Below are 22,661 nucleotides of genomic sequence, written 5' to 3'. Positions count from 1 at the left end.
TAGGCAGCCTGGGCATCACCTTGGGCTGGTGCACGCCTCCTGCTGGGTGCTCAGCCCCCTTCCCCAGGGTCTGGGATCGCTCCTGGCCTCTGCATTACCTGGATCTTCGCATCCTTTCCTCCCCACATACTTAAAAACCACAGACAGGGCTCTCAGGCTGCCTCCTCCCCTCCAGCAACAGCCACGTGGCTGCAGGAAGCCAACACAAGGGGACGGAGTGTTTTAAGCTAAACACCTCGTGGCCCCGGGGAAGCACAAAAGGAGAGATGGATTTATTTTAAAATGCCAAAAAAAAAAAAAAAAAGTCAGCAAAACAGCTTCATGTAGAGCAGCGCAAAGAACAATTGGGGAGGATTATAGGAGTGGGAGATGCAGTGATGCAGACAGGATGGGTGGGGAGCTGGTCGGTTTTGAAACACCCGGAGCCTTTCCAAGCAGCTCTGCTATTAACACCCGGGGTCAGGGCGCTGGGGGAGCCCGGGACTACTGAAGAAACCCGAGGAACCGCAGATGCTTCAGCCAAGTCCCAGCAGAACAAATCAGCGGGGTTTGGCCGCATTGTGAGAGCCCCTGAGCAAACAGCAGAGCTCAATAAAAGGCCACCGTTGCCGTTGGCATCATTAATAAACAGTGGACTTTGAAGCAAGCGGCCAAAGGTTGGCTCGTGCCTGTTTGTGCTGCGGGTTACGTGCACGTCGGAGCACCCAGAGGTGCCCGTAAATTCCTAACGCCTTTTATAGGGCCATTAAACCCGGGACCCTCCTGGGTGATTTCACGCTGGATTAATGCTGGGAAATCATAGACGGCTACGGCCCCGAGGCAGATGAGAGCGACCCAGAGGTCCTTCACCCTCAGCTTTGCTGCTGCAGCTCAATATTCCCAGCTGCTCGCCCTCTTTTAGCTCCTTCCAGTGCAAGGCTGACCCCCGGGGAACAGCCACCAGGAACTGGCACCTGTGCAGCCATTCTCCAAAAACCTGCTCAGGGAAAACAAGCAGATTTCTATTTTTTTAATGCATGTAAGCACAAGCTGGTATAAAGCACAAGGTGCTTGCAAAGGGATCCTTAGCTTTTCCTGGGGGTGTTGTAGGGGTCCAGGCTCCCCCGCTGCAGTGTTCTCAGGCAGAAAGCACTCGGATCTCATGGCAGCAGCAAGCATTAATTAACTCCACGGTTGAAAATGGCTTGTAAACAAGCTCGTTTCAGCAAGAGGGAACACACCAAGACCTAGCGCGGGGACAGCGTGTCTGGGAAGCTTGATTAAAAAACATGGAACGAGCCTCAAATTGAAAATAAAGGCCTTATATGGGGCATGAAGGGCTAGCTGAAGATGAGAGCTTCTCACCTCATTAAAACGTCTGCTCAGAAATACTGTCACAATCACACGTCGTACATGGCTACACCGGTGAGATAATAGAGAAAGGGGAAATGCAGCAGCACTGGAGCCCTGTCAAGGGTTTGTCAAGCAGCACCAGTCATTGCAGGGGTCGAGAGCCACTTCAGCGGCCTCCGCAGGCACAGGGGGGACGGGGAAGGTTGGGGACCCAAACCAGAGCACGGAGGAGGGCACCTGAGAGGAGAGCTCCTCATTTAGCAGCAGCGATTGAGGAAAATGTTGTTGCTCAGGTTGGCCAGGGTTCAGGCAGGCTGCAAGCCTGTGGTATGTGAAAACCCCCATCTAGCCCCGAAATTCCTGCACGAGGAGGAGTCATGATTTTGCTGTGAAAGCCCGGGCTCTGCTTGATGTAAGAGCCCTGCTCGGCGTGCAAAGCCTCCAGCTCTGCTCTTTGCAATCCCCCAGCCACCTGCTGCTGCCATCTCATTACAGTGCAAAATACTTGAGCAAGGCTTTTCCCAGCCAGTCCCACGCCAGTCATTATCTTACTTGGTCTCACCAGCACTTAGTCATTCTCTCACTTGGTGCAAGCGACCCGAACTCCCACGTGAATGGCTCAGCACCCTCGGTGCAGACACACGGGCCGCTAACAAACATCCACAAACCTGCGGCCCCCACAGCCCTGAGATGTTTTCGCTCTGGGACAAGCCAGGGACTGCTCAAGACTCCCACCTGGCAGTGGAAAAAAGCCTCGGAGGAGCTGCACGTCCAGCCTACAGCTGCTTTGGGCTCCAGGAGCAGGGACGGAAAGGCTGCTCGAGCTGGGGAGGGAGCTCGGTGCCACCTCCAGCAGCGAGCAGGTTTCCCCATGCATCCCCCACCACAGAAGCGTGCAGAGCTTCTGAGCAGACAGGCTGCTTTAAAGACAAGCTTGTGCCCAGCAAACCAGCTTAGTTCTCAAAAAACTGCTCATTTCAGGTGTGTTTTTCCCATCCCATAGTGTCCTAGGGGCTTTTATGCTCCTGCTACGCAGCGCATCAGCACACGGAGGTCTGCAAGGCTCCCAGCGAGATGGTTATGGGGAAAATTATTCTGCGGAAGTGGATTGCCACGCCAAGCCACAAAAAGGGAAGTGCTTTGGGGCCTCTCTTGTTGAGATCTGCAGGCGTATCAGCTGGTTGCAGTGCGGGCACGGGGCTGGCAGAGCTGCCCGCAGCCCAGGTAGTGAGCCGCAGCCAGGCAGCACCTCAGGACCAGGTCACCTTCTCCTCAAAGCTCGAGGACGGCAGGGTAAGACTCCTTCTCCCCAGAGATTTGCTCACCTGAAGAAGCCCTTGCAGCCTTCGCAGGTCATGGCGTTGAAGTGGAAGCCCGTGGCCCTGTCCCCACAGACGCCACAGATTCGGGGCACGTTCCTGTCGAACTCGCCGGCTGGGTCGGGAAGCGACGTGCTGGCAGCCACGGTCTCCATGTCTGGGGGAGCAGAGGAAGGCAGGTATTTATTTGCAGCTGTCAACAGCGTCACAAAAAGCTAATTAGGTGCAAGCAAAGGAAGCCTCCTTGCACTCAACGTGATCTGATGAGAAAAGCTTCCAATCCCCCCTGCCCATGCTCCCAGCCTTGAACACACCGCAGATCGTGCTCGCATTTACCTGCTGTTCTTAGATGGGAAGGGTCCTACAGCCCACCCCAAACCCTGATCTATTTTCCCCCCCACACTCCTTTGTGTTTGTTTTCAAGAAAAAGCCTTGAAAGGACCCAAATTCACCCAAACCAGAGCTGCAAAACCACAGGGAAAGAGGTCACACCGCCTGCCAGCTAGAGCAGAATTTCCCTTGTGCACAGACAGGAAGCGACACCAGCACACTCATGCCAGCTCCCGTAAGTGCAAAAAATCCCAAACGCAAGTCAACTGAACGTTGTTTAAAAAAAAAATCCTCAGCAGGGACGTAAACAAGGGAGGAAGGAAACAGTGCTCCTAGTGCAGAGCATGTGCAGCGTAGCTGAAATAAATATTAGAAGGGAGCTTTCAGTAGGCTTTCCCTGGCTTGTGATATCCACCGGTACAAGTCTATCTGCTGTTACAACGACAAAATATCTAAAAACCAACAAGAAAATAAAGGTTAGGAGCTTCCACGGGGCCAGGTCTTGGTAAAGACCCCACAGTTGTGTCTCCAGGTGGCACCACCCCACAGCTCAGCTCCTGTGCCCCTGTGTCCCCACGCGCAGGACGCGTTATCCCATTTGTGCATCTCAGGATGAGAGATTTTTAAGTTGATTCAAGAGCTTCAAGAGAGCTTTTTTCCTGTTTTTTTTCTTTTTTTTTTTTTTTCTTTTTTTAGTTTTATTTATGTATATTCTCAAGAGGTTGCTGCAGATAGCTGCTGTCTAGGTCTAGTCTGCTCTCAGCTGATGCATTGTCCTCCACAAAACATCGTCAGTCACCGGGTGACTGCAGACAATGAGTCTGGAACAAAACTGAGCTCAGAAAAAACAAACAGAACAACAAGAGCCCAACCCTCCAGAGCAATTTAAACCCCACTGTACATCTACCAGACAGCTGGTGCTTGATGCCAGAGAAACCTGGACTCCTCTCGACCTGCTGCTGGGGACAGAGCCCTGCAGAGCTTGGCCACGAAGCCCCAAACCCTGCAGCTGGCAGCGCACGAGGGAGATGTCCCCAGAGCACCTGGGGACCCCTGGGTCCCAAAGCAGCTGCAGCAGCTCTTGGTTCTTGGTTTTTTTTTTGTGTTTCTTGCTTGAAATTTAGCATGACCAAGGCTCCTCTAGCTAGGGGTCCTGCACGGAAAGGGACAGGAGCCTGAGGAGGGCCAGCGTTTACCTGGGTCTGGGAGATAAGCCATGTCCTGCCGGTGCGTTTCCCAGGAGCTCTGGAGCTGGGACATGGAGCCACCTGCAACGACACGGATGGGACAGTCTGAGACAGCTCCGAGGTCGATGAGCCGGGGCAGACCGACCACAGCTCGCACCCCGAGCAGCGTGGGGTGACCTGGAGGCAGCCAGCCCCACCGGGCACCGCTTGTTGGGTTCCCACCGCGGATCCGGGAGGAGATGTCGCAACGCTCCGGCACGTTGCTGGGGGAGCCCGGGGAACGCAGCGAGAGGGAGAAAGAGAGAAAGAGCAAGGGCACGGGAAGGAAAAGGCAGCGCGAGCCGCACGGCTCGTTCCCTTCACCTCGGTAATATTTCCCTATAAATTTAAATTTCACAATTCAGCCTGTCAGGCGCTCAGCGGCGTGCGACCCGCCGGCTCGCGGGGGATGGCATGAAGCGGAGCTGGATGGCTGCTATAAACGCGGCTCCTCGCGCAGCAGAGCACGCGTCTTCAAAGTCAATGGGATCACTGCGGCGCTCAGAGCCGAGGACGGGGAGCTTTTGGGGGTTTTGCTCCCTCCTCACGTCACTTGGCTCTTTCAGCTTGCAGACGGAAGCACCTCACCGGCGCTGGGCTAACGCGGTCTTAAAATAGGGACAGGAAAAAGGTTTTTGGAGATAGGGAAGAGGATTTAAGGTGCTTCGCCTTCCTTAAGGTTCCCTATCTCGGGGAGCAGGGAGCTGGGTGGTTTATCCTTGGGGGTCACCACACTGCTCCTAACACAACCTCACAGCCTGAAGCGATGTCGGTGCCAGAAGAGACCCCTGCGGGGACCCCAAATCTCACTCCTGGGTGTGCAGCCACCTAAAGCATCCACAGACACCACGACACCCGTGCTCCTCCAGCACCTCATGCTGCTCCTGCTCTGCCCCCCTTCCCAGCACCATGCAGAGGGGCACCAACACCCCCAGGATGAGGAAAGCAGGCGCTGGTGGCAGCCTAGGGGAGCTCTCCGAACACCCTCATCACGCCTCTTGCTCTCTGCCAGCTCTCGGTTAAGCAGCAGGAGGTGATTTAGCAGGAGGTGATTTGGTCACCGCCGCTCGTTAGGGAGCAGCAAGCCTGCGCCGGCCACAATTCCCGCAGGGATGGTGGCGCGGCGTCGAGCTGCCATCGCAGACTTCTTGGAAAACCTTACTCAGCCCCATCACGGCCGTGACGTCGGCACGCGGGGTGGAGCGCACGCAGGAGTTTCCCCTCCACCCCCACGAAAGGTCGTTCATTCATCAAACGTGACATTTAGCCTTCACCTCTTGGGGGGGGAAAAAAAAAAAAAAAAAGCAAAATAATTTGTTTTAAAAGCGCTGAGCTCTCCCCACTGGGCACCCAAAAGGTTAAACTAGTTTTGCAGCAGTCATAGCAAAGTTTCGGCGAGCTGGCTTGCAGAGCAGCTGTGATTAGTTAAATTTAAGGTTTTGCAGCACCTCAAACCCAAGGCTCCACAAACAGGTCAGGAGACGTGATTTCCAGTGACCCTTTTTTAAATTTTATTTTGTTTCCCCTGGTTTGTACAGAGCTGTAGCAGCTCGAACAGCCCCAAAACGCCAGAAAGGAAGGCTGTGTGCTCACACTCAGTCACAGCACCCTGCTGGGATGCTGCCAGATGACATTCGGGGAAAGGAGCAGCACAGGAGCTGCTGTGCCCAAGGTTTAAGCCCCTGGGAACCGCTCACCTGCTGGAGACACGTTGAGGGGGGAGAAGAGCACAGCTCGGCCAGCCAGCTCCATGCAAAGCGCTGCCAGCAGCTGCTATTTCAGCCAGGGCTGCGACAGATCCCACGTACCCGGGCTGAGACAGATGGGGGGATGCTGAGAGCGCAGGCACAGGGCAGGAGGTCAGCAGCCGTGCTTGGGGAGAGCTGGGGAACAAACCTGGTAGGAGCAGAATGCCTGGAAACATCCTGGGGAGGGGGCTGACATTCCCCAGTTGCGCCCAGTTTCCTTCGAACTGGGGTAAAATCATCCTGAAGATGGGCATAATACCCTTTGAGCCATAACAGCCACCAAACCCACAACCTGCTGGCCATATGCTGGGACAGCAGGCAGAGGTACGAGGGAAAATTTGAGCAAGAACTGAGTGTAGGAAGTTACCTGCTTGTACCTGCTGCTGAGCCCAAGGGAGGCAGCATTCTCTGCTTTTAAGCCCGTATTTATGTCCGAGTTCCCCCCGGTAGGAAGCATTTTTCTGCAGCGTTTTCTCATGCTTTATCACTTTCCTTTTTCTCCTGCCAGCTTGCAGTTGCAAAACCCCGCGCTCGCGGCTCTTCAAGGCTTGGCAGGAGGGAGAAGGCTCCGGAGGATGACGGCTCCTGCTGGAAGCCTTACTCACCCGCTCCCAGCGTCTGCTTCCTCCCCAGCACCAGGGCGCTGAAACGCTGCCCTCTGACAGCACGTTCCCCTGCTGGCATCAGCAGTGACCGGAGCAAATGCTAGCACGAATCCAGCCAGGACAGCTGCTGCACAAACCCCAGCTCGCCGGGCTCGGCTTCAGGTGCCCCCCACTTTCCCAGGAATGCATTTTGATTTTGACATCAGCTCCCAGGATAGGAAAAGCCTTTAAAGAGTCTGTTTGGGGCTGCATGTGCAAGGAAAACCCAGCTTGCTGAAAGCAACAGGCAAGTTTACAACTAGAATCAAGACCAAGGCTTTGTCTGGCCAAGGGTGCAAATATGAGGAGCCTGTATCCAGCCTCCCATGCCCAGGAGGCTCCGGCTTCACCATCATGCTAAAGTTTTGGGGAGAAAGCGAGCCAGTTAAGGAACAGCTGAGCCTTCCCCGGACAGCGCGGGTGGCACCTCCTTGAAGAGGCTGTGAAGCCTTCAGTGTTTTGGAGACTGACAACCTGAAACCTTCTCAGGACGCCGAAAATACCGTTACAATAGCAGGAAAATATTTGTCAAGTTCTCAATATCTTTGTTCCCCCATCGAAACGCATTTTTGGGTTCGCTTCTTTGCCAAGCAAAACAAAAGCTTTACCCACACAGCCTGAAAAGAGCAGGCTGGCTCCTGACAAATCCTCACCCCAGCGCCGCTTCGACTTGCTGCTGAGGACTCTGCTTCGTTTTGGAGAGGCCCGTTCGTTCACATGGAGGTTTTTTACTATTTCCCTGGCTCTCACACTCAATTCACACCACTGCTGACACGCCAAAACAAAGCGGTGCTGCTCCGTGGAGCATCCCCAGAGCCGCTGGCAACGCACTTGCATCTTGAAGATATTCCAGTACAAATCAGCCTATTCAAAACATCCAGTCACGGCACGCAGGCAACCCCTTTCTCTATTAAAAAGGCAATTAAATCATTTCCCTCTGTAGCTCCAGGGAGCCCTGCTGCTGCTCTCTGTGAGATTTATTAGGGAGCTGACTGACAGCCTCCCAGGAGGACGAAGCGCTGCTTCCACGGGCGCATCTGGAGCCCAGCACCGCTCCGTGCGGGGACAGTGGCTGGATGGATGGAGCAGGTGAAGCTCCCTGCACCACGTTCCCCTCCGTTTCTAGGTTAGAAGCACGCTGTCATTTCTTTTTTGCAACACCCAGAGTGGCTGCAACATCCGGGGAGCTGGGCAAGGAGGCTGTCGAGGGTGGCAGAGTCGGGAGACCGGCAGCTCTTCCTCACCTGCTGCAAGCCAGCTCCTGCCACCCCTTGCCCCATTAACCTGATCAGATGTTAAAACCCTCCTGGAGCGCTACCAACGCCCCCAGACCGGGGCTGGAGGCGCCTCCGTGCCAGGAACACGTAAGCATGACAATTCCTACCCCGCAGAGGCCAGACACTCCCCGTCTGCAAGCAGTGTGTCGCTGCAGTCAGACAGCTGCGGGGCAGCTGGAGGAGCCAACGCCATCAGCCCCCAGGAGGGCAAAGGGACCCGAAAACCCCGCTCGAAGGATGCTAATCCTGCTAATCGGGGCCATCCAAACGCTTCGTGGTGTTGGACAGAGCAAGCCCAGGGACATGGGAAACTCGATCACAGGCACCCCAACGCATCCTGGTGACGCAGCTGGGAGCAGACAGCGGTGCCTTGGTGACAAAACGCAAATAAAGCAGCTTTGATGGAGGGGGATCGGGTCCGTTCTCAGCCCTGCGGGGCCCTTCCCACCCACTGGGGGTGGTGGGGACCCCGCACCATGGGGCGTCTTTGCTGCTGCACCCACAGCTCTGATGGGGTGAATGGGGAAGCAGGAGGGGGGAAGAGGGGATGTGTGGGTTTCTTTGAGTTTCCACGGCCATCGTGCTGATACCGCCTTTCCTGGCTCCTTGGGAAAAGGGTGACAGCTTTCTGAGGGCATCAGAGAAACCCAAACCCCACAGAATAGCTCCAAGAGACCTCACAGGCACACAGAAGCATGCAACCCTCCAAAATCTGTCCCTCACCCCTTGGTGCAGCGACACAGCCTCAAGCAAACACGTGCACGGGGCAGGTCCAAGGGCCGGGGATGTGTTTCCTCTTGCCCCACTGCAGGCTGGAATCTGGGGCTGGAGTCCAGGCACAAACGGCACCAAGAGGCAGGAGAAGGAGCAGGGGACACCGTGGCCAGACGAGCATTGTGAGGCAAGCCCTCAACAGCTTTCCTAGCTTGGACAGACAGGAGAAAAACATCTGGCCATACACAAGCTCTTTTACCACATCAGCCAAGTATCTTTATGGGATCTCACATCGCAATTAGGCAACAAATCCTTACATGTGCAGGTAAAAGCAGAAAATATTTCGGAGCGCCATTCCCCTGACGGGGAGGAATGAAGTAAACAGATTTCCAGATTACCGCTCGGGCACAGCGTCAAAAATACCTCCAACCTGACTCCTCGCTGGCACGGCGCTTTGTCATTGAGGCCACGAAGAGGTAGCCAGAGCCCACAGTGCAGAAACCCCGCTGGATCCGCGAGCCGAGGACACCCCCAGCACCAGATTAGCAGAAATAATATCACTAATATGGGATTTTTGTGAGCAGCGGGTCCTTCCTCAACCTCACCTTCAACAAAGCAGCTTCACGTGGCCGCAACTGCAATAGCTGGTGGATTGTCCTTTTTTTTTTTTTTTTTTTCTCATTTTTAGCTTGTATTGTGGCTTCGTGGCACAAGCCAGTACCTGTTGGTGTCACCTCGGTTGTTTGTAGGTACAAGGGGGGATGGAGGAGGTCTCGTTTGAGCCCACCCAGCCCAGGCTCTGCCCGTGTTCCCAGCCACGACCCTCTCCAAGCCACTCACTCTCTCTTGATGTAAGAGCTTGCAGACAGAGCCAGCTCTCAGGACCGGCTGCCAACTGGGATGAGCAAGCGCGGCACACCCCACCTGCCCATCAGCTGCCGATAAGGGTAATTAATAAAGGCAATTAACAGAGACGAGCGCTCGGTTACGGCATCACCGGAGCGCCCACGGAGCCCCCGTCTCCGCCTGGAGGAGCCACCACAGTGGCAGAGCTCACAGCGAGCACTGAGCCACACGGGGGCTGCTCTGGGCTCCCCCCAGACATCGGAGCTTGCCAAGCCCCTTTCCTACCTCTGACCAGCTCCTGATGCCCACCAGCACGGGGAGGGTCTGTCCTGGGGACACTCGCCCAGAAGCGATGCCCAAAATCGCTCAGAGCACCACCCTGGGGTGAAGGAGCTGTTGCGTTTTAGCATCACGTATCCGTGATTCATTTAGAGATCCAGAGCCCCAAAACATTTCTAGAGCAAGAGCAGTCATAAAAGCTTTCAGATGGGAGCAACGTTTCGGCAAAGCCTTGTTCTCATAGACTCTGATTTCACAGAAGACGTCGGGCAATGATTCAGCACCGACACCGTGCAGAAAAGTCTCTCACACACCTCGAGTCCACATAGACATCACTGCCTCTTTATGAACTTCAGTGTCCTGGGTAATTTTGGCCCTTTGTCCTACGCAGGCACAAAAATATTCCTACAGTAGAAGCCAGTCCCAACCCCAGTGCCTCCAGTCTGAGTGGGTAACCACCAAAATTGCTCTTCTCTTTGCAGACTTGAGCAGCCCCAGCCTGGGGCATCCCCAAAAGCAGGGTCCAGCAGCACTGGGGCCCCACACGGGTTTGGGGGTGAAGCAACCAGCTCAGCCCCCACCAATGCCCTGCCAAACGGGGGCTGGTTTCCAGCAATGGGGTGAACAATTCCCATTTCCCCTCACGGGAGGTGACAGGAGACGACCACCACGTGCTTTAAAGGGGAACAGGAAGGCAGGAGACGCCTCTCCCAGCCCTGTCTGAGTCCTTTTTCCTTGTCTGGCACCAAACCCCACGGGCTGAGAGCCCCAGAGCAGAAACGCGGGGTTTTAGCAGGAAGAATGCCCCAAGCGTGGGGGGAGATGCAGCTGGCACCAGCTCCAGCCACCACCCATACAAAAACCAGGAAAAAAAAAAAAAGAAGAGGGAAGGGTGAAGGTTTGCCAACTGATAACATGCACGCAAGGCAGATCAAACACACCCGTGCTGGGGCAGCTCACCCCAGGAACAAGGCAGTGGCTTTGAGCCCCGGTGCCAAGACGTCAGCCCCCAGCACTCGACCCCATTACCCCACCTCACGAGCGATGTTCCCCGTTTGCTCCATCCCTCCTCAAAGCTCCCCCTCCAAAGTGGCCGCATTTAAGGTGCAGCAGCACATGATGGTGCACATCCACAACTGGTGCACGTTAATAAAGCACGGCCACGGACGTTCCCTGCACCATGAAGGAGAAGCAATGCCACCAACCACCGCCTCTGCACATTTCAGGAGGGCACACGGGTGCTTTGGGAGGGATGCCTGCCCTCCCCATGAGCATCACCCGCAGACGCCGAGTTTATTTCACAGCCTTGCAAGGACCGAGGCTTGCAGAGAGCAAAAAAAAAACCTGGCCACGCAGCCTGAGGGTCAAGGGACAACTTAGCAAACAGCACAGCACCGAGGGGAGAGCGCCCACGGCAGCAGGGCGAGCTGCAGGCTGCCTCGCTTCCTGCGCAGAGCCACAGGAGGATGTTAGTCATGAATGAGAAGTGGTAAGATGACCAAAAAAAAAAAAAAAAAAATCATCAGATCCATGCAATGAAAGTTGTGCTGGTTTCCCTTGGCCCAGAAGCTGTTGCATGTGTTTGTGATTTGTTTCAGGAGAAAGGCAGCTGGTGGATGTTAAACTGGATTATCTCCAAAATGGTTTATGTGCTGCACTCACAGCAAAGTGATTTAAAATTCAGGCACAGCTGCCAGCCTGCTCTGCCGAAAACACGGTGCCTTGGTTATGCCCAAACCCAGCTACACAGCATCCAGAAAATCATTTATTCCTCCCAATCTGCTGGGAGGAAACACAGAACACTGCATTTCCACGCTCACCACCAGCCCCACACTGCTCTGACAGGGCACCCAGCCCTTCCACACCCAGCTCAGCAGCCAAAACCCACGGTGCTTCCTCAGCTGGGCTCAGGTAAGACTGACAGAAAAGCACTTTTTGGCTCCAGCACAGAACGAGCTGGTTTAGACCAAAATCTTCCCGGCCCTTCCTGCACCCAGGAGCACCTCTGCTGGTGCTGAGCACCCCGGGGAGCAGCAGCCAGGGTGACACGCTGCTCCAGGGGCAGTTCTGGTCACTGATGCTGCTCTTTACAGAGCACTTGTGCCCTTGCCACCCCAAAACCTGCAGGGCATGGAGATGGTCACCACCGGTGCAGCCCTTCAGCCACATCCGAGGGGTTTGTTCTGTGCACTTTAGTCTCTAAACGGGAATCCTGGTCTGTCAAAACCAGTCCAGAGCAAACACATGTGGCATGTTCATGCCTGCACGTTGGCCAAGCTGCTGCCAGGATCCCTTCCCACTGCAAACCAGGGCTAAAAACACCGCAGGCAGCGTGACAGCAGCGTGGGAGCCCAACCTCATCCCTCCTGAGCTTGGGGCTGGAGGTGCCACACGACACCTTCAGCCCCGAGGTCAGCAGGAAGGCAGGTGCACGAGCACCAGTTTGCAGGAAGGATTTGGCCCCTCGTGGCTCTCCAAAACAGCCTGCAAGTTGCTCTGGGTTCGGTGGAAGGGCCTGATCCTGGCTGTGCCTCAATCACATTGAGCTGGCCCCCGCACGAGGTGCTCCGAGCGCTGGTCCCTGCGAAGGTGCAGCAGTGGGATTGCTCCTCTGGGGAAAGCTGCTTAAGGCAAAACAGCTCTTTAACAGCCAGCACCGTCCCTGCCTCAAATATTCATTGGTTCATAGGGAAAAAGAGGGACAAAGTACCAAAAAAAAGTCATTCCTGCTATATTTCACACCCCCCCCATATGTCTATGACTTACTGCAGGCTGTGGAAGCCGAGGAAGAAGCCATCTCAGCCTGATCCCAGCTGCACAAAGTCCTGCTTGGCTGTCCTAAGGTGGTCGAGAACTACAGAATAAAGCCAGCTACGGGAAGCTACTCACAAAAAATCAGAATAAACAGTCAAGATTGGAGCTCCCGAAGGCACCTCAGGACGTGCTGAGGCTGGGAGCGCTGCGGGCTGTCGCTACTGAGCCATGTTTGCTTTTCAGATGGACACAGTGAACAAATACATGTTTATTGGCACGGCCTCTCTCCAAACAGCACCGCAGCTGGTACTTATGTCACCCGCTACGGCTTCACCAAAATTTACCACCATCAGGGGACTCAGGAGCCAGGCATTCGCTCCCCCCGAGCTCCCAGGTGGGAATCCGGCAGGTTTGCAGAGCTGGCTGAGCACGAAGCCCTCACAACAGCGGGGAGGGCTCCGAAATTAAATCTCCACCAGCTGCACCGCGTAGCGCTTGGCATTAAGGTGCTGTAACCCTAGCCCATTCACAAATTATCAGCAGCAGATGTCTGCCTTTCCTAACCTTTTGGCTCGTCGTTTTAACTGCAGACAGGAGCAGCGTGCAACAGCCATTTCCTTCTTCCACATTTCCACTTCTTATCTGGAGGAGTTATTTCTCCAAGCCAATGTTTCCAATGGAAACTCTGCCTTCAGCTTAGTCAACATGATTTCCACGCTGATATCTCTGTTGTTCTGCCCGCGCCGTTGTGCCTCGGAGTAACAGCAGCACATCTGCACCCAGCTAATTGCAGGGCACGGCAAGGACAGGGCAAAGGGAATGCTTGGTCCTAACAAAATCACAAGAGCAATTATTTCCACAGATCCTTCCCCGTGACACTTTGTGTCCCCTGAAGCCTCCCTGGGTTTCAGTCACCCCTTCCTGTTGCCCCAAATTGCTTGTGTGCTTCGGCTGTGCCTTCGTTTCCCAAGCACTAATACCTCGGTGAGAGCAGCCGAAGAATCCTCGCTCTCATACACCAAAAATTCAGGAAGGACCAACGGAAAGGAGCTGTCCCTGCATGTGGCAAATACCACACTGCTTAAGGGCTTCTCCCCTATTTCGAAACGTATGCAAACAGGTTCTCGTGAAGAATGCAAACTGCTCTATCCTTCTCCAGAAGGAAAAAAAAAACAAAACAGATCACACCAAGAATATACAACCCCCCAGGAAGTTTGATATTGAAAATCTCTTCTCAGATCAAGTCTATGCTGTTTTTTTGTTTGTTTTCTGCTGGAGATGGAGGACAAGCAATAGTATTCTGCAGCTCGCTCAGCCTAGAGGTAACGACCTGAAGACGTGACCTGGGGAATTGGAGCCTTTGCCCCCTGACACAGAGCAAGTGCCAGGAGGTGCCTGGCCACCCCCCAGCAGAAACAACTCACAGCTTGCTCCAGACCACCAGGAGAGGGTGGGAGGGCTGGAGAGCCACCCGAGCTCGGTGCCAGCGGCTGCAGCCACAGCCAGACCTGACAAAACCAGGTCAGGTGTTACAACAGACATTCCTCAGGCTCCTGCACCGCTAAAAACAAGGGGGTTAAAAACAGGCAAGCACTCGGATATCAAAGCTCCGGGAAAACAGCTCCTCTTTGCAAGGTGCCAACCTGGAGCTCTGCAGAACGAGTCCAGAATTCAAGGTCTTGGGATTCACAAAATCATATCATATGCAGAAAAGATAGGGCCCTTCTGAGGCTGCCGATCTGCTCCAGTGGCCTTTGAAATAATAAACTAATTGACTAAGATTCCAGTAGATAGAGAGCAACATCTGAAGTCGCTCCCAGAAGCGGAGAGCCGGCAGCTCTGGTCGATTCGTGCTGGGAGCAGATGGTAGGCGCTCACCGCGAGGTGCCGAGAACACCCAGCCACACTCACAGACCTACCTTGTGACCAAAAAAATAACACCTTGTGAAAAAACAGCAAAATGTAAGCCTTTTGCATCAACCTAGACGCGTCAAGCTGCTCTGATGGCAGACTTTCTACCCTGCTGCGTTATTTCCTACGCTGCTTTCAGACATTCATTAGGGTGGGGAAAGACACTGACGTGGAGGAAGCCACATTTGGAGAAGCAGCAAGTGACAGGAGCTGATTTGTGATGGATTAGTCACCTTAAACCAACACCATAGAAACACAAGCCTTGACCAGCCCTCGTTACAAGAGGCAGGTAAACCCCGCAGGCTTCCCCGCTGATTTAAAAGAGCTCCAGCTTCACCACCAAGCACATTTCCCAGGAATTTGGCATTACGGCAGACAGCAAGTGCCACCATGAGTCTTACTGCTGAAAAGAGAAAAAAAAATAGCTTCCAAAACACAGCATAACAGGACCAAAAGCCTCACCTGTGCAATCAGGCAGGAAGTTACAGCACAGCCATGGCAGCTGCCAGCTTTTAGGTACGATGGGACCTGGCATCAGCGCATCCCTCGACCTGGGCTGGTGCATCCCTGGGGGCTATTTCCAGTTTGTGGGAGCAACAGACCGGAGCACGCCACCTCCGAGGCCACCCCACAGTCAGCAACATTTGCATGCATGCAAATGCCAGGGGACAGGAGCTGCAAGGGAGCACCTCTGGGACCAAACTCTCCAGCTCCAGTCCCTCAGGGGAGAGCCCTGCCTTGCACACAGGCTCCCGAGGCTCGGCTTGCTGTCGTGCTGTCTCCTCATTGACTCACGACTTGCATTAATTCTCTACCTTCGGGTCATCCCACTTTTCATCCACGCTGAAGCCCAGCCTGCTTGCTTGCACCTTTGGAGCCCAAGCATTCCCAACAAACCTTAATTTCCTTGCGAGCCACGAGCAGAGCAGCGATTCCTCAGCAGATCTCTATCGGCTGCGTAAAGGACAACCAGAAATGCAGCAGCCACAGGTTAAAGCAAACAGACAACAGCACCAAGCCAGAAGGGGGAGGACGGGGACATCAGAGCAAGAAGCAAAACAAGAGACACGGAACAAAGAGGCCATCTCACCGAGGAGAGAAGAGATAAAACAAAGGGACTGTGAAACCTTAAAATTAACTGCAATTTTTCTTGAAAAAGTTTCTCAAAATCACAGCAGATCAGGGACCCTAAAGAAGGCAGCAGACCCATGAGCTCGGTGGAACCCTCGGTCCTCCAGGATTTTTTTTTTTTTTTTTTTTTTTTTTTTACCTGCAATAGGTGCCCGGGGAGCAAGGCTACAAGGAGCTGGCTCCTAGGTCGCTGCTTCTCGTGCCTGTCTGGACGAGCCGATGGGCAAATTCAGGGCTCAGCACAGCTGCAGCACGTGACGTCGAGGCAGAGTCATGCCCTGCCCTCGACAGGCAGTTCCTTCTCCAGCAATTTTACTGCTACTTAAGGAAGTGAGTGGGTGAGCAGGGTTAAAATTGTTCCCCTCTACTCAGAAAAGCAGAATTACCCGCAGATTTCTTCTTCCCAGAGATGAGCTGTAGGAATCCCGTTACCCCACAGCAGCCGGTTTCGGTTCAGTTTGCCTCGAGCCAAGTGCTCTGACCAGGTAGGTCTGGGCTGCACAAAGTCTCTGTGCTTTTAACCACCGTGGTTAAACACTGCTCCGACCTGCCAGGAATTAAACACCGCTGCTCCCACCAGCAGGCCCAGGTTACCCACGGATTTCGGCACCACCTCAGGTCCAGCCTCATCCTTATCGTCCCTGCTAAGTTTTCACAGCAGAGATCCCAACCAGGGCCACAGACAGGTTTTGTCACAACACGCTTCACTGGTTTGAAATTCTGTCATGCATGCAAAGTTAAAAAAAAACTGAAGGAAGGGCCTCTCGCAGTGCACATCCAGCAGCTCTGGTACAAATACAGGGTCTCCTACCCTGCTATAGTGAGCAATAATTTATATTTGAAGAGCAGGCAGCCCAACCACGCCAGCTTTTGCACCCTCTAACAGTAATTTGAAGTCAGTGTCAACAAGGACAGCGTGGGAGGCACCACCAGGAGCAGGGCAGCAGCCCGGCACAGAAAAACAGGTTTCTCCTCTGTCCAGCACCGAGCAGACCACAGGATTACTCGAGTGTCTGAGCACGAAGCCGAGATGCTCGGAAAACAATTGCCTCTCCTTCAAGCGTGCCAGCCAGAGCACAACTTGAAACTCCAGTTATCATGCTGCTTTTACGCAGACACGTATGGGAGCTTCCTGCACCCAGACCCTGGGGCAAAAGGCTAGAGGAAAGCAGGGCACAGGACTGCCAGGCTGAGCAGTTCCCCTCTGTATGAAAGAGCCCCCAAAGAAGAGATTTAAGCTCAGCATCGGGAACTGGTCAGCATCATCTCCCCCTTCAGGGTAACTCAAGCTATCAAATCATGGATTCGTTAAGGCTGGAAAAGGCCTCTGAGGTCATCTGGTCCAAGCATCCCCCTACCACCAGTGTCACCCACTAAACCACGTCCCTGTGCACCACCTAGAAAACACAGCTGGAGTCACATCAACCTTCCTCTGCACATGAGCTTGCTTACGTTACTGAATCCTTCCTGTTTTTCTCTCATCATCCTCAAAACAGAGTGAAAGTCAACATTTTTGTTGGGGGAACTGCAAGGCCCAAATATTCCAGTTTTAGGGAGTAGATAAGCACAGAATGGATGGCTGCTCACGTACTAAGAATCCCTTAAAGTAGGGGAAACGGGACCAAGCCAAGCTTTTTCCCTACAAGCACACAGGGATTAGGGGACAATGGGGACAGAGGGAAGGCCATCGTGTCCCAAGAGGTGTTTTCCAGGGCTCGGGAGCGAGTGCTGCTCACCCTGAGGCCAACAAGCCCGCTAATGCCCGCAGGCCTGAGCGAGGGCACCACACTGTTCCGCAGGGCTAAGCAAGTCTAAATATAGCCGGTGCTCGTATCTTATCTGCTTGCTGTTAAACGGGCGTATTGACGAGGCGATAAATGTTTATGAGGAACCGTCTGTGTCAGCGCTACCCATGCGGGGAGGGGAGGAGAAACCCTCCTGGGCCTGGACATGACCGCGGTCCCCAGGGCCCCGTCCCTCGCCTGGCAGTGGGTGACGGGGACACGAGGCACGAGCCCACCCGGTGGGCGAGGGAATGGGTGCCCCTCGGCACCAACGATTTCCTCGAGAGGGCAGGAGGAGGTGGGAGAAGTGATAAAGCTGCTGTTGGAATTGCAGCCCTAGGTTGGGAAACCAAAGTGCACCCACAGGAGCCCAGCCTGCACCGACGGGACGGGATGGCCCAAAGCAAAGGGGAGAGCAGGCTCCTGCTGGGCAGACCCCTACAAAAAGCCGTGGGTTTGTCAGGAATACAAAGGCAGCCTGGTTAAGAGCACCTCTGTCAACCAAACTCACCTTGTTCGACACGCAGGCTCACCAAAAACCTCCGGGGGCTGGAACCAAGCCACAAGTGGGGCTTTGGGTTAGGACAGAAGGCACGCAGCAGAGCCAGGCGGTTTGGGATCGCAGGTCAGAAGTCAGGGCAGCAGGTCCCAGCAACCAGGGCAGGCAGCACAAATTCCTGGCAATGAAGGAAGGGCTTTGAGATATACAGATAAACGTTCCAGGTATTGTTTTTAATTGCTTTTACACCCCATTTCCAATTATTAGTAGCCAAAAGTCACTTGCATGCGCGAGGTGGTTTAACCACCACTAAAAGCCACAGATAAGGAAACTGCCTGTGAATTGTGGCTGATTCAGCAAGCACCTGAAGGGAAGGCAGACGCATGCAGGAGCAGCACCAGAGGTTACCAAGCTGCCTCGGTTCTTCAGAAGTCACGACGAGGTCTCCCGACTGCCCCAGGAGACCCGTTCCCCCACCACAAAGCATCTGCTTCTTCAGGTCACTGCTGAGAAGCCCTGTTTTAAAGCCTGCAGAGTCATTGACCTTCCTTATCTCCCTGGACTTTTGCTCTCCTTGTCATTTATATTCCTCACGCCCTGGTTTAACCGTCCTTCCCCCTCCCGGCCCCGCGGGCTGTGCCGGTGCCAGATGCTCTGCGGGCAGCTCCACGCCTGTCCCGGCGCTCCTCAAGCTCCCTGGTGGGCTTCACTTCCCATGGCACCGTCCTGCTGCCGTGTTACCACCTGCAGTTTGGGCTTCCCTTCCCTAGGGAAGGGATTACAACACTGAGAGCCCGCTAATCTCCCAAATCTGGAAAAAGGGGGGTTGTTAAAGCGGGGTTCCCAAGTCCCCAGGCTCCATTTACACTCACCAAGGGCATTTCACCCTTCTCATGAGCAATATCGGGAGAGAATACAGTCTCGAGAGCTGAGCAGGAAGAGGGGAAAATGATGCAGGACAGCACTAAGTTCTTCCACGGTGCCTGCTCAAGGCTTTCATGCATTCACAACTCTGCGCTCAGACTTGTTAACCTGCTGCAACGTCTGTCTAGCGTTCGGGTGTCTTATTTGGTTGCCTTTAACCAAGACCTGTGGTTTCTCACATTAAAAACACGCTACTTTTCATTTCCACCTGGTTCGTCGGTGTCCCCCTCTGCCCCAGCACGTACAACCTGAGACAAAACTTAACACCAACAGCCCCGATCAGAGGGACGCCTTCCACGACGGCAGCATTAACACCCAGCTACAAGCCTCAGATCTCCCTCAGAGGTCTCAGTGCCTCTATTTGAAGACACAATTCTTGCTTTTCTCTCATTTGGGGGTTATCTTTTAACCTCTACCCTTGCAAAGAATTGATGCCACTGCCTCCCATGCCCTCCAAGGGGTGTTGCTGGATAGCAGTGGGTGCCCACAGGTCAGGATGAGCACCACGTTTGCTGCCACGCCAGGGAGATCACGGCTGGAAAAGCAACACGGAGGGCGACTGGGAAACTCATGGAGAAGCTGCTACCTCTCGAGAGCAGGCTCACGTGAGAAAACCACCAGGAAAAGCCAGGTCCTGCCCTCCTTGGGCTGCAAGATGAGGAGTCACCTCTCACAACCAGTTTTCCCCAGCAGCCCGGAGATGCGGCAGCTGCTTTGCCCCAGATCTTTCAGCCCGGATGGTGAGCGCGAGCCGTTTCGCATCAGTTACGCCATCCCCAGCGCCGAAATGCTCTGCTGCCACTTCCTACCCCAGGGACGTGGCCAGGAGGCTGCCCGAAGGGGCAACCTGCCCCCCGTAGCCGTGGTTAGAAGCTCGCCAGCCCACAGAGGCCGGGGCAGGCGCTTGCCCAAATTGCGGGTTCCCAGCACCTCCGGCCGCAAGGAGGAAACGTGACACAGACGGCCCCGTGGGGACGGGCACGGACCCTGCCCAGCACGTGGGCAGCCCCCACGTCAATATTTAGAGGCTGTTTGCATCTACTGCCGCGTCACGCTCAGATACTGACGGGCGGCACGCAAAAACAGGCAACTGCAACGTGGTTCCAAATCACGACACCCCGTGCTCAGCACCAGCTTCCACAGAAGTGGGGTTTGAGCCCCAAAACGCCACGCAGTCCTGGGAAAGCCCCTTTCAGCAGAACCCAGTGCCTGTCCTCACCTTGTTTTTATTTATATATATAAATATATATTAAAAAAAACAACATATGAAGTGTCTATGACCATAAACACTCGCGGAACCCTACGCTCAGACGCTGCATGGCAGACACAGACCCACCTCCAGCCACTCGAGGAGGATTATTTATCTCCCAGTGACTTGACATTTCTGTATTTCCCCTCTGAAAAGCCACAGGAAGTTTGGGCCAGACTGACTGCGCTCCGGCTCAGTGACAGCAGGTTAAAAATTATTCTCTCTGGCTAGAGGTGCACTCGGGAAGGAGAGCCGCTCCTCCGAAGTTAGTCATTAAGAGAAAAAAGAGCTTGGATTATTTCGGATTAAGTACACCGGGACTGGGGAAGAAAACACCTAGTGAAAAGCTAACTCACCCGAGGCGAATTCTTGACTCATGAAAAACCTTTTTGTGCCTTTGTTACTTGAAGTGCTGCTGCGAGATCTTGCACCTGATGCGTTCGCAGACGGGATCTCGGGCAGACATCCGCGCCGCCCCCTGCACCTGACAGCTTTGGGTTTTCCCAGCTCCTCGGCTACGCAAATCCCCCAAAATCTCAGCCCACCCCACTATTTTCACCCGGTTGGGTACACCATCCCGAGACCCCATCCGAAAGCTACAAACTCGATCCGATTCAACCCAGCAAAGCGGCTGCTTCGGAGGAGGAAGACTTCAGAGGAGGAAGAAGAGGTTTTGGCTAAATGAGTAATTACAGCCCCAACGTCCTCCCACAGCGGGCTGAGCTCACGGAGGCACCACGGGGGCAGCGTGGCCGGCACGGAGGAGGAACCGAGGGGGTCCGTGGGGGGATGTCCCCCCTTCGGGAGGGGACGCACGCGGCCCCGCTGCCGGCGCTCCCTTCGCCGAGCCCTGGGAGGAAGATGAGTCAGTGCCCAGCTCGCGTGGGAGGAGAGCGCCACAGAACGCCGGGGCCGGCTTCTTGAGAAAAGCCGTTTCCGAAGAAACTTTCAGCGCTGAAGGCTCCAGCCTCGGTCAGCCAGAGGAGGAGGAGGAAGAGGAAGGCTCAGCAAACCGGAGAACGGCACCTCTGACACCCTACGGCAGCCCCCCGCAGCACCCTTGGGTGCCCAGCTGAGTCCGGGGAAAGGAGCGCCCCTTCCTCGGGTGGGGGACGCGGGAAGGTCCCCAGTAGATTCCCAGTACCCCCATTATCCTCGTGCTGGGAGCTGGTGGCTGAGAGGTCCCGGCTGCTGTGGGATCGCTCACGGGCAGCCCAAACCCATGGGGGGATTACAGCGAGCGCGGTGGGTGCCGGGGGGGGGCTGACAGCTCCCCCAGCCCCCCAAAAGCACTAATGGGGTAATCCAATTAAGGACACTGCTTAAAGCTGGTCGTTAATGAGGCGCTCACCTGATTCATTAACTCAAAATGGGATGGAAACCCCAAAACACCAGAGAGGTGCCCGGAAAGGGGCGCACGTGGCTGGGGCAGGGGGACAGGCGAGGTCCCACCCCGGGGAGCTGGGGGACACGGGGGGGGACACGGAGCTGGGGAAGGGGCATCACGGCAGCACGGGGCACACAAGGGGGGCCCAACACAGCCCCCCCAGCACCCCCTGGTTCCGGCCAAACCCTCAAACCCCAAACCCAGCAATGGGGGGGGGGTCTGGATGTGGACCCTGACCCCCCATCCCCATCCCCAAACCAGGAGTCACCCCCACAGGGGGGTCGGGAGGGTCAGGGACCCCCCCACCCTAAGGTAGTCCCCCTGCTCCCCCCATTTCACCCCTCCTGTTCCTAAGAGAGCCCATTTTTGGGGTGGAATCCCTTAGCATCCCTTTTGGACTGGGGACTCCCAGTATGGGGTCACGGGGGGGGAACCCAAATTTTGGGGGGGGGGGGGCACAAAGCACCCGGGGACCCACACACCCCCAGTATCCCAAATGAGTACAGAGGCACGCTGAGCACCGGGGAGCCCCGAGCCCATGCAGGACCCCCAAACGGGGAGGTCACCCCCCCAGAACCCCCCAGAGCCATGGGGGGGGTCCCGGTGACCCCCCCAGCACCCCTTAAACCACTGGGGGGGGACTCCAATACCCCCAGCACCACGCACCCCTCACCCCACAGCAACCACAGCGGCGGGCACCGAGTGGGGGGGGTCCCCAAAATGCCACCATCCCCCCCCGTGCCCCCTCCCTACCCCCGGTACCCCCCCGGTACCTGCGCTCCCGGCGCTGCCTCCCCCTCCCTTCCCCCCCCGCCCCGGAGCCGCCTTTTGACGGGAACCCGCCGGCCGCGCGCCCCGCCCCTCCCCGGGGACACGCCCCCCTCCGCTAAACCACGCCCGCTTTCCCTAAGGACACGCCCCCTTTGCCTGAGGACACGCCCCTCTCCCCGCCCCCGCCCCGTCCTGCCCCCGCCAATGCCAGCGCGGCACCGCCTCGGCACCGCCCCCTCGCGGGCGGGCCCGCCCTGACCCCGCCTCCCATGCCCGTATAAGGTAATGAATAGGTGAGGCCACGCCCTCTGGGGGCGTGGCGTGGGCTGGCGGGAGATTGCACGTGGCGGCCCGGCCTGGGGAGCCCGGCGGGGGGGGGTTCTCAGGCCCCCCGGTGCTTTGGGTGCTGCTGCTGCAATTGGGGTGCTGCTGTTTGGGGTTTTGGGGTGCTGCTGACACAATTCAGTGCTTTGGGGTGCCGCTGCTGCTGCTTGGGGCTTTGGGGTGCTGCTGCAATTGGGGTGTTGCTGCATGGG

At 55.6% G+C, this 22,661-nt stretch overlaps 1 protein-coding gene across 4 annotated transcripts in view; it reads right to left on the bottom strand.

The window, feature by feature from the left end:
• Positions 1-22,188, bottom strand: part of VDR (vitamin D receptor) — a 36,206-nt gene extending 14,018 nt beyond the window's left edge. The window contains exons 1-4 of one of the 4 annotated variants that reach the window (XM_084499995.1): positions 22,128-22,188; positions 17,807-17,972; positions 4,178-4,249; positions 2,658-2,808 (exon numbers count right to left, since the gene is read on the bottom strand). In XM_084499995.1, the coding sequence (XP_084356121.1) occupies positions 2,658-2,808; positions 4,178-4,241 (215 nt within the window). In that variant the 5' untranslated portion in view covers positions 4,242-4,249; positions 17,807-17,972; positions 22,128-22,188. Of the gene's footprint in view, positions 1-2,657; positions 2,809-4,177; positions 4,250-15,650; positions 15,754-17,806; positions 17,973-18,158; positions 18,284-20,323; positions 20,724-22,127 lie in introns of those variants that run through there. The other 3 variants (XM_084499997.1, XM_084499996.1, XM_084499998.1) reach the window with 3 other exon arrangements.
• Positions 22,189-22,661: the final 473 nt, after the last annotated feature.

Source organism: Aythya ferina (assembly GCF_964211825.1).
Source record: "Aythya ferina genome assembly, chromosome: 28".
In the NCBI taxonomy this organism is placed as follows: Eukaryota; Metazoa; Chordata; class Aves; order Anseriformes; family Anatidae; genus Aythya; species Aythya ferina.
Note: the sequence above shows the minus strand (reverse complement) of the source record. Positions and strands in the feature narration are given on the sequence as shown.